Source organism: Mobula birostris, chromosome 16 (assembly GCF_030028105.1).
Source record: "Mobula birostris isolate sMobBir1 chromosome 16, sMobBir1.hap1, whole genome shotgun sequence".
Taxonomy (NCBI): domain Eukaryota; kingdom Metazoa; phylum Chordata; class Chondrichthyes; order Myliobatiformes; family Myliobatidae; genus Mobula; species Mobula birostris.
In genome coordinates this window covers 9928924-9947665 of record NC_092385.1, presented here as the reverse complement: position 1 = coordinate 9947665, position 18742 = coordinate 9928924, and the positions used below count along the sequence as shown (strand labels likewise).

At 40.6% G+C, this 18742-nt stretch overlaps 1 protein-coding gene across 1 annotated transcript in view; it reads right to left on the bottom strand.

Annotated features, from left to right (window-relative positions):
* Positions 1 to 11731, bottom strand: part of LOC140210976 (rab GDP dissociation inhibitor alpha-like) — a 55158-nt gene extending 43427 nt beyond the window's left edge. The window contains exon 1 of the mRNA XM_072280288.1: positions 11259 to 11731. Coding sequence (XP_072136389.1) covers positions 11259 to 11453 — 195 coding nt within the window. The 5' untranslated portion in view covers positions 11454 to 11731. The remainder of the gene's footprint in view (positions 1 to 11258) is intronic.
* Between the last annotated feature and the right edge of the window lie 7011 nt (positions 11732 to 18742).

Here is an 18742-nt window from a genome sequence, read left to right as displayed (position 1 = left end):
ATACGGGCGGATGTGTGTAGGTTATCGTGGATCGGGATCAAAAAAAAAACAGAAGTTCTCTTACTAAGTAAGTCGGAACAGGTACATCAAATATTATTTAGCGTCAGTTAGTCAAACGTTTGTCATAGTATATAGTATGTATTTTACCTTTCTATGCATATAAAACACTTAAGAAACCTATGTTTCAGTGCCGGGCTCAGGAACTGAAATTCCCAAGTTCGATCCAGTGACAGACCACTCCTGAGCGCGCTCTCCATCCCTGCCGGTGGAGGATCAAAAACCAAAAACACCAAAACCCAATAATTAAACCACTGCGTTGCTTAGTAATAATTGTAGCTTTCATCGGGGCAGGGCCTTTCTCACTTTATCCCTCAAAATTGTTCCAATAGTTGACCAACTGTAGCCTAACGCTTTTCCAATGACCGATGGCGTTTCATCTCTTTCTGATCGCTTTATTATTTCCACTTTATTTTAAATCGTGATCGTGATTTTCGTGAACAGAAACACTGCGGATTCAGAGCTCCGCCACGGGGTCCTAATGTCCACCGCACTGAGACAGGTTAAATAAGGTCCGGGGTTCTGCTGGGTCCTAAAGGTCCACCGCATTTGGACAGGTTGAATAAGGGACTTGAGCATCCGCATTTTTTGGTATCCACAAGGGGTCCCGGAACCAATCCCTCACGGATAAGGAGGACCGACTGTACAATAAGTTCCAGTTAATTTGGACACATCAGAACCCATACATTTTGGCCCAGTTAGCAAAAATAGTTAAAAGTGTATAGAAATACAAACTATTTATTCGGTTAAATGGTAATGTATTTAAAAGAACAGAAGCAAACACAACACTCAATACTACTACAGTACTTTAATACTGTTCTTTTGATTGATTGTAAGTGAACAAAATCTAGACTACCTTCATACAATCCTTTTGACAATTACGTCTTTCAAATCTTCATTTTCATTGTAACTTTTAACATGATATACCTTCAAATTGTTCATAATTCCCAATTAGAAGTAGTGAAATAGTTTCATTTTCACTCCTGGCCTCTTCTGGCATCTCCGAGCCTGAATGCAAAACTGTTCTGAATTGTCTTACAGCTATTTCTTGTCAACGATCAGTGACAAAAATCGCTGCATTTTGAACACAAGCACACACAACTAACGTTATTTAAAAACTGTTTGCTCCAAGCAGGGGAAAATATCTAATAGCAACACAATTGCATGTGACTGTCACTAGATAGAAATTGTTTGGCAACAGACTTCTACAATTAAGCATTATGTCCCAAATAAAGGAAGGAAATCCTGGCTATTTTCTCAATTAGCTTTGTTCTTTAAGAATTGTCCCAAATAAGCGGCTGCCGTAATTAACTAATGGCCCAGTTAAATGGAATCCACTGCACTAGTTGTAACAGGAGTCTCCTCCAGAATCATTACTTTATATGCAAAAATTCACAAAGCAATTTGAACTGTTTCACAACTTGATTCCATTTTCCTCCACACAGAATGCAGAATTCATGGATTTTTGTTAGATTTTAACTTAAACTTGAAGAAATGAAATTGAAGTAATTTTTCAGTATGTCACACGTAAATGCAGTGGCACAGTAAACCAGTTACTGATCAACTAATTCTTTGCATTCTTTTTAATAAGAAAATGTTAAATCAATTCACAACATAATTAATCATGCTGGTAGAAGGATTCTGTTTGTCTAATACTTTTTTTTTAAGAAAATTTACCTCCACTTCACCGTTCATTCTCAACCACCTAGCCGAGTTACTATTCACCAGCTGGTACTCTGGAAAATCCCCATCACCAAGCAAGAAATAAAAGGCGGCAAGCCACAGAACAGAGGATGAACTTTTCACCCTCAGACCTGTGAACATTAAAGGCCAAAAACGACATGTTTACAGTCATTTAAAGAGTAAAGTGCTCTGCTCTAAGCAAGGCAGGCCAGTTAACCAGAATCAAACACTTAGATGCTCTTTCAGTCTAACACAAGAGCGCTTTTAAGCTGGCTTGCTTGCATTGCTTACCAGCCCAGTCACTTGACATGGTTTAAGGACAATCAAAACAAATTATCAAAGTCAGTATGAGTCACCATGTACTATCTTGAGATCCATTTTCTTACATGCATTTACAGGAAAATAAAGAAATACCATAGAATTTTTGAAAAACTATACCTAAAGACTGGTAAACAACTGCTGTGCAAAAGACAAATAGGAAAATAAAAAAATAGAGACAAAGACAGACAGAGGCAGACAGGTTTAGAGTTGAGGTGAGTGAAGTTATCCATGCCATTTTGGGAGCCTGATTATGAATAGGCAAGATGCAGGAATTAACTCAAAATTGTTTAGAGCAGGGGTTCCCTACCTTGTTTATGCTATGGACCCCTACCATTAATTGAGGGGTCCATGGACCCCAGGTTGGAAATCCTGTTTTAGAGGATTTCAGATTGCTATACACCCTTTTGATCATTAAGGACATATCAAGGCAATAAGAGCAGATTCAAGTACTGTAACTCATTTGTCACTGCAATTGGAACCAGTACAAAACAAAAAGCCGATTATGATGCACGTAATAGCAGCAGCTGTTTGCAGTGCTGACCTTTGCAACTCTGAATGAAGGGTAATCTGCCACCAATGAATTCCTGCCAAGGAAATTGACAAATTGCATCATACTATATTACTTTGTGAAAAGGAACATCCCCATTTTCCAATTTCTTTCAAAAGGTGCTGATGATTGGAGTGCAGAACCTTTTGACATCTTTTCCAATGGAAAGTTCAGCCGGAAATGTTGAATATTCAACTTCGAGAAACATTAATGCCCAGACCTATCTGCCTACAAAGCTCATTCATACCAACAGTTTACACTCAAAAACTGAAGGACAGCTGTCCAACAATGATGATTTGAAAATGGGTGTTTTGTGTTTGACAGTATGCTCAATCCATAAACAATACTATGGACCACTATTTTTATCTGTCCTGTTTTCAAGCTGCTAGGTCACAGGCAACAGTTTCCTATTACCACTCCAAAAAGGATTAAGTCATAAATCAAAGATTAAAAATTCATCTAAACAAATATGGCAATAGAATCAATGAAAAACTACACAAACACTGACAAACAGTGTGCAAAATATAAACTGTAAATACAAAAAAATTCTACTGGTGTATCAAATTCTCTCCAGAGCTAAACAAGACCACAAACGTCCCTAACCCTAACCCAGGTGATGTAGCAAGTGAAAATGTTTCTAGTACATTGTACTTATATCTACCAATCAATAAAAAGGATTTTCCTATCAATTTCAGCCAACATAAGAAACAATACAAGAAAGAACAGGTGGAAAAGGCAGAGTACGGAATAGCCTTCTTCACCATTTGTTTGTCCATGGAAATGGGACAATGCATGCCGTTAATATTGAGTAGAAGCAGTTAGCATTTCAAGCGGATGATTTCATTGATATTAACCTTTTTTCTCCCTCCACAAACGCTACTTATCCTGCTGAGTATATGCAACTTATATTTTTATTTTTGATTTCCAGCTTCTACATTATTTTGGTTTTTCAGCCAGAGAAACAATACAAATGAAGTAAATCAAGAGCAGCACCTCAGACAGTAGAAAGCATCAACAGTTACAGACCAACACACACACTGGAGGAGCTCTGTAGGCCAGGCAGCATCTATAGAAAAGGGTAACAGTCGTTGTTTCGGGCCAAGATCCTTCATCAGTCCTGAGATCCTTCAACAGTCCTGATGTCTTCCAACATCTTGTGTTCGTTGCTTTGGATTTCCAGCGTCTTCATATTTTCTTGTGTTTGTGGAACAATTACAGACGTTGGGTTGGACTGTACTATTCATATTTTCCTTGTAGTTTAACTTTACGCTTGTATTTTTGTATAATTACCTATATTGCCTATGTCAATGTTCAGTGTTTTTTTAAATGGTTGCAGTCACTAAAAACCTCTTGGTTTCAGTGGTGGGTATCGCATTACTTCAATAGGGGCCATCTTATTGGTTAACCGTTATCTATGGAAATTCAGTGGAACTTGCAAACTGGTATAAGAGGATCAGACCATGTTGGATCAGTCTCTAGTCTCCTTTTCTCTGTAACTAGAGCCTCTTTTTCCCTCTCACTCATGCTCCATCTTCTTTTCCCTCATTTCATTCCTGTAATGCTTAATAACCAATTGCAAGCAAGTTTTATGCCCCATTTTTGACTTCCAAAGAAGTTTGGATCCAAAACATCAGGATCAAACACAGAATAGTCAAAAGAGTTCTGGATCAGCACAACTGATTGGCAATGATGGCTTTCTCAGAAGGGAAGAGAAAAGGGAACTCTCAAAATTGTGAACCAACTGTTCTCTTAGTGGCTCTGACTAATTCAAGCAAGGTTCTCAACATCAACAAAGTGGAAAAACTCCCAATTCAACAGTGCAGAATATCTTTGAACTCTGCACTAATGGTGTTGAAGAAGGAACAATGGCACATAGACAGAAACAAGGTTGCATTGCTATACACACACACAAAATGCTGAAGGAACTGAGCATGCCAGGGAACAACTACACAGGGAAATAACAGTCGATCTTCCAGGCTGAGACCTTCTTCAGTCAACCGTACGTTCCCCCTCCATAGACACTGCCTACCCTGCTGATTTCCAGCATCAGCAGAATTGCTTTTGTTTATAATGCTACATTGCTATGAGCAGAATTAACTTTTCAGCATGTATTATTTTAATGAAAGTTTACTACAAAGATATAAACACCAAAGGACTACGAAGACTGCCTGATAATTAGATGATGCCAAACAGAACCAATTGAGTAAATTTAACACACCACCTGATGTAATTACGACAATCAAAACAGGGAACTTATTGGCAAACAAACTCTTTATAATCATATTGCAACGCTTCGTGGTTATGTTCCTCTTAAAACTGTTGCACAAGTTGTGCCAGTCATTGTAGAATAATGTGCTCACAAAGACCGCAGTGACACGGCAGCCTGTCCAGCGTGGAATCAGCTGATCTGCATTCAAACAATAAACACAAATGGTTTCTTTTCAACTCAATTGACAGCATATTTGTTTAAGGAACAGCCTCAAAGAGCTTTCTATAGAAAACAAACACACGGAATCACTGTTAAAAGGTTGGGTTGCAAGACTTGAAACATCAGTTAAAAATTTAGGAATCTTTAGAAATGCCACATGCATAAAAGGTTGGAGGAACTTAACAAGGCATGCAGCATCTGTGGAAGGAGTAAACATTTCAGCCGAGACTCTTCATCAGTCAGAAATAAATAAGTAACACCGCTCCACCCCTGCTTTCGGTCTTCGATGGTGAACACAATACCGTTATATTTATTTAGAGATACAGATTAGTGCAGAGCAGGCCCTTGCAGTCCAACGAGCAGCACTGCCCAGCAACCTCATTTAACCCTAGCCTAATCACAGGACAATTTATCATGACCAATAAACCTACTAACCAGCACATCATTAGAATATGGGAGAAAACCAGGGCACATGGAGGAAACCCACACACTTACGGGAAGGACATACAAACTTCTTACAGGTGGCATCAGAATTGAACTTTGAACTCCGATACACAAGCTGTGTGTCAAGTTAGCCTCTACACCACCAAGCTGCTGGATGTCCATGAGCAGTGTTGTCCCACAGATATTGGTGCTAGTGCCGTTTGATTGTGATACATAATGAAAATGAAGATGAGTGGGTAAGCTTGCAGATGACACAAAGTTTGGGGGAGTTGTGGACAGTGTAGAGGGGCTGTCAAGCAACACAGCAGAATATAGATCAGAGATAAAAGCAGAGAAAAGACATATGGTGTTTTATCTGAGGAAGTATAAGGTGTTGGCTTAGTAGGTCAAATGCAATGGGAAAGACTATAGTGAATGGCAAGACCTTTAAAGGCATTGATGTACATAGGGATCTTCAGGGTCATAACTCAATGAAAGTAGCTACCCAAGTTGATTGGTGAAGACATACTGCATGTTTACCTTCATTGATCATGGCATTGGGTATTAACTGCGACATGACTTCCTTACTCCATCTAAAATGCTGTTTAGGTTGCATTTGGAATACTGCATGCACATTTGGTCACCACATTACTAGAAGGGTGGAAGCTATCGAAAAGGTGCAGGACAGATTAAAGCAGACGAGATTTGGTATCAGGTTAAGAGCAGATATTGTAACACAAATGGTCTTTTCCTCTGATACACTATTCTATGCCACATACTGAAATTACGCTTGTTGACCTCAAAAGGCCTTCTTAAAATCTATCTACACCACCTCAGCTGGTTCCCTCATCTATCATTACATGCCTCAATAAAAATTCAAGTAGGTTTGCAAATATTATTCCCCTTTCAGAAATCTACACTCAATAACATTGAGCATTGGTCATTCAAATAGGATTTTAAAACCATTCAGTTGTTTCACAAGCACTATTATTCATACTCTGTTTTGTTGCCCAATTTAATAACTTGATTTTATATTCACCATCTGCCACAACGGGATATGAGTTTCTTCTGATTCTGGATTCTGCATTAACCCTGGCCTCAGGATAAATAATCCAACAGTATAATTACTAAGGTACCTTACTCTTGACTCACAGACCATGATTCAAACAATGGATACTTGCTGATGAAATTGTACTGAGATCACTTATAATAGCATTTTTTAAATTATACATGAGGAAGCCATCCCCAAATCTGTATAAGGAAAATAATAAGAAATTACTTGAATGTTTTATCCATAACTGATACAAACCACATTTTAAAAAATTTATTCAACCCCTTTATTCTTCATAAGGTAAAGACAATACAGAGTCTACACTGATCAACCATTTTCCAGGTTTAATTCAATTTCAACTTCCACGATAAAACATCTGGAAGGAACTTAGCATTTAGGGTTCCCGCCTTGTTCCCCTTAGACAGGGAAGGATGAAAAAGCCCAAAAACTTTCTATATTGTTTACAGTAACACTCAGAACAACACTTGTAGACAGTGTGCTCATGTGGTCAAAAATACCCAGTCTTGGCATTGTAGAGAAGAAATTTTGCAATGCAAATGACAGCTTGATTCTGAAACTAGAGAAGAGCAAAGGCATGAACTTGGTGGGCTAGGGATGCCCAATTCTGTGCTATGCAACTCATCAGTAGCAGCAGAAATGTATGCGACCACAATCCGTAATCTCAGGACTTGGTGCATTCCTCACTCAACCATTACTATCAAGCTAAGGGATCAAGCAGAGTTCAATGAGGCATGCAGAAAAATCTTGCTGGGAGCCGCCAAGACATATCTAAAAATAACATGACAACCTGAGGGAGCTGAAATACAGGACTCTTCCACTTCTGAGGTAGTTGGTCAGGACCTGCTCCCTCTCCAGTGCTGCAGTGCTAAAGTGACTGGTAAGACCAATTATGGGCAGGCGCAGGCCACAGGAGGTGAATGGGTAGTTTGAGAAGTAATCCATTTCTTCTGCGACTTATCTAGGGCATCTGTACACTCTGATAGCCCCAAGGTCCCAAATGCCACCCCCAAGGCATGTGGGAATGCACAATATAAAACAGCATGCAATAGACAAACCTCAGCAACCTCATAACTAAGAATTTGATCAAAGTTTAACAGTCTTACCAGACCTACATTGTGAATGGGGGTAAACAATTAAACGGTTGATAAGCAGGAGATAGCATCAGCAAGAACCTACCTTCCTCCATGGTGGTAGAGCACTACATAATCTGAAGCATTTCCCACCACTCTAAGACTGAAATGCCAAATAAACGATCCATTCTGTGATCCTAATGAAGTCAATCTCCAGCCAATCTGATTCACTCCATTTAATACCAAGGAACAGCTAAGCACAGAGGATACAGCAAGTGCTCTGGGACAAGAATGTATTCCAGTGTAGTGACAAAGATTAATGCTATTTGTCCCATGTGCAGTAAAATATAGATAGATAGATATATTTTATTAATCCCGAGGGAAATTTGATATATATATATATATATATATATATACACACACACACACACAAAATATACAGAGAAATGTGTTGATTATGTCAGATCGAATCAGTGATGATTGTACTGAGCTTCCCACAAGTGTTGCCATGCTTCCGGTGCCAACATAGCATGCCCATAACTCACGATCTCTAACCATACGCTTTGGAACATGGGAGGAACTTGAGCATCCAGAGGAAACCCATCCGGTCACAGGGAGAATCTACAAACTCCTAACAGGGACTGGAGGAATCAAACTCTGATCTTACAGATGGTGTGGTAAAGTGATGCACCAACCACTATTCTACACTATAATAAGGACCAAGGCCACAGATACAGTAGCATCCCAAGCCAATGCATCTGAGACTGTTATAACACTGACATCCCCCTAACAAGATTGAATATTGTCCAGTTATGCCATTTCATACAAAGCAGGATAAATCGAATCTGGCCAGATTCACACTCACGTCATCCCAGCAGTTTACCTATCAACTGACACTTAGGTCACCAATATCCTATTCACAAACCCCATGACAGCATGCCTCTGGATCTCAGTATAACAAGAGTTAATTTCCAGTGATAAGGCATGAGGGGCTACCTTCAACACCTCAGTTCAATTTGACCAACTACAGCATCCACTGAAATCTAAATTAGAAAACAGAAATGGTAGACATTGACGGTCAATTATCCTAGATCACAACTTCACTGCAGGAGTCCTCAGGGCAGTGTCTGAGGCCCAACCATCTTCAACTGCTTTCATGCATCATTCTATCACAAGGCAAGAAATTCACTGATGAACATATTGCTCAATGTCATCTTTTGCTACACCTCACACAAACACACCACAGCAAACCCCTCATTAATGTACAGCATATGGCTGATGAAGTTGCTCTCTGATCATCTACAACAGTTACTTACCTCGGTTACTCCAACTACACCTACCAACCCCCTTCCTCAATGCCAAGTAGAAAGATAGCAGGTGCCCAGGAGCACCATCCCCGCCAGTTTGCAGATCATTTTGACTTGAAAATATCACAACACTCCTTCATTATAGCTGGGGTTAAATCCTGGAACTGCCTAGCCAATGAGAAAATAGAAGACTGGAGAAGATCAAGAGCAATTTGGCTTGGGAAATACAAGTGGACCTTGCTGGAAATACCAAGGTCTCAACCAAAAAATGAGGTGGTAAAGAACCTCAAGAAAATTGGTCCAGGTAGAAATCCAGCTGAAATGATTTAAAACATCAACTTTACTGCCTTTCCAGCCCGAAACATCACCTGTTTATTCATTTCCATAGATGCCACCTGACCTGCTTAGTTCCTCCAGCATTTTGTGTGTGTTGCTCTAGATTTCCATCAACTGCAGAATCACGTGTATGTTGCTTCCTTTTGGTACTAGAATTGTCATACTAGACCCAGTCAATGCCAATATTCCTTTCCCATTGAAAAACTCTTGTCAATTTACCAACTATTACTATGTAAAGAATGTAAAACATGCGAAAAAACAATCAGCTGGTAGCTTCCCACTAAAGATGGCTCCAGCAACATTGTGTGCATGAGTTAATTTTGCTTGAAGGCCATATATCCCAGTATTCAGGCAAGACTGGGAATTTTCTGCCAACTAAATCAAAAGAGGTCTGGTGCCGTTCTTCCACCGTATCCAGTGATATCAAAGTTGAATCTATAATATGTGGTATTATAATTATAAAACTGTGTATTTTGCATAATTGCAAAGCTGTACTCATGCCACCTTACCTGGTCCCTCAATATCACCTCTTTATTCAAGAAAGCACAGTAGAATCTCCACTTCCTGAGGACATTGAGGCAAGCGAGACCCTCTTCCTCCTCCTCTCCCCCCCCCCACACCATTCTGACTTTTTATTTAACAGGAGCACACCATCAACAGCATCCTGACCAGCTTGCATTACCATCGTCAAGGAATTGCAAGGCATCTGACATTGCAAGTCATGTTAAATGTTAATCTTCTGAAATATATTTTATTTGTTAATTTATTTGCAGCGATATTACTTTATGTGCTGTGTGTGAGTTATACATACTGCATTGTGCATCTTGGTCCAGAAGAACGATGTTTCACTTGGTGGTACACATGTATACAGCTGAATGACAATAAACTAGAAGTTGATTTCCCCTTTCCCTCCTCCTGGAAACAGCTATAAAAACATAACTATTGTATTTTAATCAATCCGGGGAGGGGGAAAACAAAGGTAATAGTCCAAAGTCTGCAATAACTGGAGAAATAACCAAAACCTTGATCACAGTTGCAGACTTTTAGGATTTTATGTAGAATGAGTTAAAGGAAAGAATCTGTTGCAGTGGTACCAAAAGTGGGGTTATAGCCATGAGGAATTCACAGAAAAAACCCCAAGAAATCGAATTAAATATTTGAGAGGAGATTCTTATCAGACGGTGGTTACAACAATGGGGTTTGGTATGGCCATAATTGTTTTGAAACAAAAATAAGGCTTTAAAATTTAAATCTATGAGGGAAGAGGCTAATGAACAAATTGCAGAATTATTGACACTTATTTTTTCAGAATATTTTAGTTACTAAATCAGTTTAAAGTATGCTGTGGCTTTATTTCTTAATTGTTATTATAATACCAAAGGCAAATTCAAGTGTCTTATTGATTTCTATGGTAGGATAATCTATTTAACTAGAAGTTGCACCAGACATGAAAATCCTATTAATTTGCAATTAACAATACATTTCATAACTGTTTATACATATTGTGCAAAACTAATCCTATATTGTACAAAAAGGAATAATTCAGTACTTAAGCAATACACAAAGAAATAGAAAATTAATAGTATAGAATTTCTTCAATGTTTTAACTACTTACAATTGCAAGCAGTACAATACACTATAATATTATTTCCATTTCCAATTCAGATTCAAAAATCCGTATTTATATAAAAAAAAAGGAACAGGAAATCCCAATAACACATCAGGCCTGGAATCTTTTCTTCCCCTTGTCTCAACCTTGGCAATATGATTATCCATGGCTAAAACATCGAGAAATCCGCTACAATTCATCGTTAGAATATTTTTCCTCAAGAAATTCAATTACAACATTTTTTTTCCTTGAACCCATCGAGTATTCTCGGGCTGCTTTGTACATCTGTTTGCCTGACAGCAGAATCTTTCTAGGCTCTTGCAATCCTCCATTCATCCCTCCATCTTCCCCCACCCACCTCCATCAAATATTAATACTGCTTTAATTATTGTAACAAAACCTTACCTTTAGTCCAGTCCCCAGGACAATCACATCATATTCTTCATCCATGGTTGCTGTCGCTGTCCTTGGTGTCCCAGTGATTTCTGAGTGTTTATTTATTAGCAAAGAACAATAATTTGACACAGAACCCAATACCGACCCTCCCTTCTGACAGATTGGAGCCTCGCCACGCCGCAGCGCGCCTTCCACAGATAGCATGTCAATCCACACCCCCAGAAAAGAGTGCGGTCCCTAAACACATTATATCCTATTGACCTAAAAATAAACGGCCCTATCTCCCGACCCTAATCAAACTATCTCTGTCAGGGCTTTCAAAGTTAAAGATTTTCACAGCCATCGATCTCGTCCGCACTGGCAACAGCTCTCACCGCCTCACACCTGCGCCCCGAGTAAAATAGTGCCAAAATGTCCTCTGCCGACCGCCTGGTGAGTTGTAAACTGGCAGCCCGTATGCCTAAAGCGTGTGGGCATTCTGGGAGTTGTAGTCCTCTTCGAAGGGTGGGTCACATCTGACTCTACCTCCCGAGTCACAGTGCTGCATGGGAATTGTAGGACAAGCTTGATTACAATGCATCAGAAGCAGATTTATCATCACTGACTGATACGAGGTGAAATGTGTTATTTTATAACAGCGGGCACTGCAGAGACATGAAAGTATAAATTACAAAAAAGCACAAAAGAGAATACTGAAGTAGTGTTCGTGGACTATTCAGAAATCTGTTGGTGGAGAGGAACAGGCTTTTTCCGAATTGTTGAGTGCAGACTTTGGGCTCTTATCGCTCTCCTCCTCCGCGTTGGTAGGAATGACAAAATGGCATATTCCAAATGCAGGCGGTCTTTGGTGATGAATGACACTTTTCCTGAGGCACCGCCTCCTTAATGATGAGGAAAGATGTGCCCATGATGTAGCTGACTGAGTCCACAACTTTCCGTAGCACTGTAACACACAGCCTCACAAATTGTGGCTCAGGCAGGGGGTTCTATGTTGAAGTCCTACTCTGGAACACACGAATACAAACGGTTGGAAGAACGTTGCACTTAAGAAAATTTAGCACTTACCTGGTCTCAAGGCAATATGAAGTCTTCTAAGTAAATTTATTATTAACGTACATATATGTCACCATATACAACCCTGAGATTCATTTTCTTGTAAGCACAATAAAACTAATGAAAGGCTATACCCAACAGGATGGATAAACAACTAACATGCAAAAAAAAACATACTGTACAAATACAAACAAAGTAAATAAATAAGCAATAAATATCGAGAACGTGAGATGAGGAGTCCCTGAAAATGGGTTGTGGGAACAGTTCAGTGATGGGGCAAGTGAAGTTATCTCTTCTGGACTTTGAACTTTGATTCAAGATAAATATACGTTTCTGTGTATCTAAAAGCCTGAAGGTAGTGGGGTGATAACTGTTCCTGAACCTGGTGGTGTGGGTCTTGAGGCTCCTGTACCTTCTTCCTGATGGCAGCAGCGAGAAGGGAGCATGACCTGGGTTGTGGGGGTCCCTGATGATGGATGCTGCTTTTCTGTGACAGTGTTTCATGTAGATGTGCTCAATGGTGGAGAGGTCTTTAACCGTGATGGACTGGGCAGTATCCACTACTTTTGTAGGATTTTCCATTCAAAGGCACTGGTGTTCCCGTACCAGGCTGTGATGCAACCACTCAATACACTTTCCACTACACTGGGGAAAAAAAAAACAACACTGTAATAATGATCCGATGATTTATTGGAAACATTATTGGATAAATGTTGGCTATCACCACTTACTCTTCAGTACATTACTTATCAGGTCAGGCAGCATCTGTGAAGGGGAATAAACAGTCAACATTTTAGGCCAACTAAGGGTCTCATCCTGAAATGTCAACTGCACATTTCCCTCCACAGGTGCTGCTTAACTTGCTGAGTTTCTCCATCATTTTACATGTGGTGATCTAGATTTCCAGCATCTGCAGAATCACTTGTGTTTATAACATACTGCATATATATTGTATACTGTATTGTACACATCCAATGCATCCATCATCAGAGATCCTCACCACCCAGCTCATGCTCTTTTCTCACTGCTGCCATCAGGTAGAAGGTACAAGAGCCTCGTGATTCCACCACCAAGTTCAAAAATAGTACTACCCCTCAACCAAAAAGCTCTTGAATAAAAGGGGATGACTACACTCAAACCCATCCATTGAGATGTTCCCACAACCAATGATCTCACTTTCATCATCATCATCAGGTGCCATGCCCAGTTTGAGCTTTGACTGCCATGGCCCACACACTCCTGTTTCAGGTCAAGTGAATCAATTCATTGGTATTCATTTCCAGTTCTCTGGCTGCTGTCTCCATCATCATTTGTCTTTGTCTTCCTCTTGCTTTCTTCCCTTCAATCTTTCCCATAATTACCGTGCATTCTAACTCCTCTTTCCTAATCACATGTCCAAATGAAGTCACATTGCCTTTTCATGATCTCATATATTATTTCTCTTTTTGTGCTTGCTCTGTTCATGACATCCTCATTAGATATTCATTTTGTCCATGACATTCTTTGCATCCTCCTCAAAAACCACATCTCTGCTGCTTCAATTCATTAAGGGACTCTTTATCCTGTTATTTCATGTTCTCATTATTTATTGCTATTTATTTGTATCTGCATTTGCACAGTTTGTTGTCTTCTGCACTCTGGTTGATCTTTCATTGATCCTGTTATAGTTACTATTCCATAGATTTGCTAAGTATGCCTGCAGGAAAATTAATCTCAGGGTTGTATGTGGTGACATATATGTATTCTGATAATAAAATTTACTTTGAACTTTTGAACTTTGAAATAAAACATGCTTCATTTATTATATAATAAATGCAATCCAGCTGATGAATGTTTTTGTACCAATGATTGAATACACTCCCTGATAATGCATCAACATTACTCAATTTTCCTCTTTAACAATGCATCAACAACACGTTTGAGAGCTTTAACAATGCACCAGCGGCACACTTGAGAACTTTAACAATGCATCAATGACACGTTTCAGAGCCTGCTAAGCAATGAGTTTTGGACAGAGCAGAGTAGCAGCAGTTAGTATTTCGCTCATCTTGGGGCATTGCATTGGATTGCATTTTTACTTACCTGGTTTTACCTATCACCTTCCAGCTTGTACTCCTTCCCCTCGGATTGGAGGAGAAACACTTCATATTGCATCTGGGTAGCCTCCAACCTGATGGCAATAACATCGATTTTTCTAACTTCCTCTCTCCGTTTCCATTGCCCATTCTGGCTCCCCTCTTGCTCCTTCCCTTCTCCTCACCTGCCCACCACCTCCCTCTGTTGCCCCACCTCCTTCCCTTTTTGCCATGGTCCACTATCCTCTCCGATCAGATTTCTTCTTCTTCAGACCTTTACCATCTCTCTCCACCCAGCTTCTTACTTCACCCCTCCCCAACTCACCACCCACCTACCTCCTCCCTCACCTGGTCTCACTTTTGACCTGCTCCTTCCCCCATCCTTCCCAATCCTGATGAAAGGACTCTGCCCAAATCATCAGCTCTTTATTCCTCTGCATCAATACTGCCTGACCTACTGAGTTCCTCCAGCATTTTGCGTGGGTTGAATTGTTTACTGTCTGTTAGTTTTAATTTCAAAAATAAACATGAATTATAAAAATACATGAGGAAATGCAGTAAGACAAGTGGATGTCTTTCTTTATATTGTTATCTAATGAATACATTCATAGGGTCATCAAAACAATATATTGTATTTACAAAGCACCAATGCCACTCGTGGCCTGTTTGAACAATAAACGCATTGAGTGTCTGAGAGGCTGTTCCACAGGACGCCATCCCTCAGTGTTCAAAAGGTGGCGGGATTACAGATTGCAGTCCATCTTCACAAAGCTGCTGCAATGTTGCAACAAGACTTGTTGCATTCCCTGAGCACACGCTCCTGCAGCCTGAACGGTTCCAGTTTGCAGCGTTCACGTACAGACAAACGTTACACTGGAACAGGGGTTCCCAACCTTTTTTTAATGCCATGGACCCTTACTATTAACCCAGGGGTCCGCGGACCCCAGGTTGGGAAACCCTGCACTCGAAGAGCAATAAGCTTTTTGTGCCTTTCATTGAGATGATCGTCTTCCCGCAGCAGTTCATTTTTGCCTCAATATGCGGCCCTGGGACAAGCCAGTGTCTTCAGCTGAATCTCAGCAAGGACTCTTCCTTCCTGTTCCTGAGCTTCAATTTCAAAAATAGACTTTATTCATAAAAATATACACAAGAAATACAAAAATATGGCTCTCTTTACAATCATGGTGTTGTTCACTCTGTACAGTCACAGTGCTTTAGATTCGAAACTTTGGTAGAATGCAGAGCACAGTACAGGCCCTTCGGCTGATGCGTTGTGCTGACCTTTAGAGCAGCATAGATTGGTGAAGAGCACAGTAGCAGATCAAAGAAGGTTTGGAGGGACTTGGGAAAACAAACTGGACAAAAAAATTTGCAAATTATAATTCACACATGACTTTGTACATTTCTCTTCAATTACGTACCTACATCCTGAGGTGTCATCAAGGGGTCAGCAGTGGAAAGTTGAGATGGGCATCACATCTCAGAGGATCTATGCTGGGCTGAGGGCATACAATCATGACAAAGGCATATCAGCGGTTATACTTCATTAGACAAGTGAGGAGATTTGGTATGTCACCAAAACATCCTGCAAAATTTTTTTTACAGGTGTACAGTGGAGAACATTCTGACTGATTGCATCACCATCTGGTATGGAGAAGCTAATGCACAGGATTGGAAAAAGCTGCAGAGGGTTGAAAACTCAGCCAGCTCCATCACGGGCACTAGCCTCCCCACCATCGAGGACACCTATCTCCCATTGCAACTTGAAGACCAACCCTTACTACTGTTTGGGGTTTGTATATAACTTTCATCAGGGTCTTTTTACCCTAAGCTCTCTCCACGGCAATTCAACACCTCTGACCCTATGTCACCTCTTTCTAGTGATTTGATTTCATTTTTCACCAGCAGAGCAATACCACGCCCTTGGCTTTCCTGTCTTTCTCTTCAGTACAGTGTGTATCCTTGGACATTAAGCTCCCAGCTATAATCTTCTTTCAGCCATGATTCAATGATGCCTATAACATCACACCTGCCAATTTGTAACTGTGCTACAAGTTCATCGACCTTATTCTGTATACTGTGCACATTCAAATATAACACCTTTAGTCCTGTATTCATCCTTTTCGATTTTGCCCACCTTTTACATTGGAACTCATCCTGTTGACAGCAATTTTGCTCTATCATCAGCCTCCCCTTGCTAGGAGTCTCACTACACATTGTTTCTGTTTATAAACCAACTACCTCATCTTCAGCCAGTTCCATTCCCCTGCCAAGTTAGTTTAAACCCACCCGAGCAACTTTAGCCAACCTGCCTGGAAGGACATTGGACCCCCTCAAGTTCAGGTGTAACCTGTCCCTTTTGTAAAGGTCATACCTTCCCCAGAAGAGATTCCAATGATTCATAAATGTGAACCCCTGCCCCCTGCACCAGTTTCTCAGCCATACATTCACCTGCCAAATCATTCTATTCTTATCCTCACTGACAAGTGGCACATGCAGCAATCCAAAGGTTACTACCCTGGAGGTCCTGCTTCTCAACTTTCGAGCTAGCTCCCCAAAATTTCCTCACCTTGTCTACCTATGTTATTGGTGCCAATATGTACCAAGATCCCGGAGCCATTCTCATTAGACTAATAGAAGAATGAACAACAAGAACACAGAGAGTAACTTACAGGACAATCTACCTCACCCAAGCCTCATCTTGCCTCAGCCTGATGAGACAAAGCCACTCTAAAGACTGGCACACTCACAGGAATGGCCACTCTGCTTGCACCCATGTTACTTGCATTCTGCCTTTCTAATGAATCCCTCTTGCTGATGGGTCGCTCCTCAAATCAGAAAAAACTGGCGAGAAACTCTGCCTTTGAAATCTCAATAGCCGCCCTGATTACAAAGTAGCTCTTTTCACATGCTCCTGGTGTGGGTTGTAAGGAAGTTGAGGATTCAGAGGACCCAGCTGCAGAGGCAGATACAGATGCCCAGGTTTTACATAGAAACATAGAAAATAGGTGCGGGAGTAGGCCATTCGGCCCTTCGAGCCTGCACCGCCATTTATTATGATCATGGCTGATCATCCAACTCAGAACCCCGCCCCAGCCTTCCCTCCATATCCCCTGAACCCTGTAGCCACAAGGGCCATATCTAACTCCCTCTTAAATATACCCAATGAACTGGCCTCAACTGTTTCCTGTGGCAGAGAATTCCACAGATTCACCACTCTCTGTGTGAAGAAGTTTTTCCTAATCTCAGTCCTAAAAGGCTTCCCCTCTATCCTCAAACTGTGGCCCCTCGTTCTGGACTTCCCCAACATCAGGAACAATCTTCCTGCATCTAGCCTGTCCAATCCGTTTAGGATCTTATATGTTTCAATCAGATCCCCCCTCAATCTTCTAAATTCCAATGAGTACAAGCCCAGTTCATCCAGTCTTTCTTCATATGAAAGTCCTGCCATCCCAGGAATCAATCTGGTGAACCTTCTTTGTACTCCCTCTATGGCAAGGATGTCTTTCCTCAGATTAGGGGACCAAAACTGCACACAATACTCCAGGTGTGGTCTCACCAAGGCCTTGTACAACTGCAGTAGTACCTCCCTGCTCCTGTACTCAAATCCTCTCGCTATAAATGCCAGCATACCATTCGCCTTTTTCACCGCCTGCTGTACCTGCATGCCCACTTTCAATGACTGGTGTATAATGACACCCAGGTCTCGTTGCACCTCCCCTTTTCCTAATCGGCCACCATTCAGATAATAATCTGTTTTCCTATTTTTGCCACCAAAGTGGATAACTTCACATTTATCCACATTAAATTGCATCTGCCATGAATTTGCCCACTCACCCAACCTATCCAAGTCACCCTGCATCCTCTTAGCATCCTCCTCACAGCTAACACTGCCACCCAGCTTCGTGTCATCCGCAAACTTGGAGATGCTGCATTTAATTCCCTCATCCAAGTCATTAATATATATTCAATATATATATTTCAAACCTGTCGATTAGTAGTGAGGGGATATAGGCCCACACAGGCAAATGGGATTAGTGTCGAAAGGCATCTTGGTGACCATAGATAATTTAGGCTGCATGACCTGTTTCCATGCTGTTTATGAGTTTCCATAAATCTAAAAGTGTAACTAAGAAACTTATCAAGAAAAATCACAGGAAGCACAAGCAAAGTGGTGTAAATAATATGAACTATCATAACTGAAATGGGTACAATTGCTTGTTCAAAAAGATTATTCAACGCATATTTAATAATTTGTTCGAAACACATGCATTGCCTGGGGACAGGTAAAGAGCAGATACAAGATATATTTAAGACTGCTCGAAGACTCTCTTGAACAGTCAGTTTAATATCAGCAAATAAAGA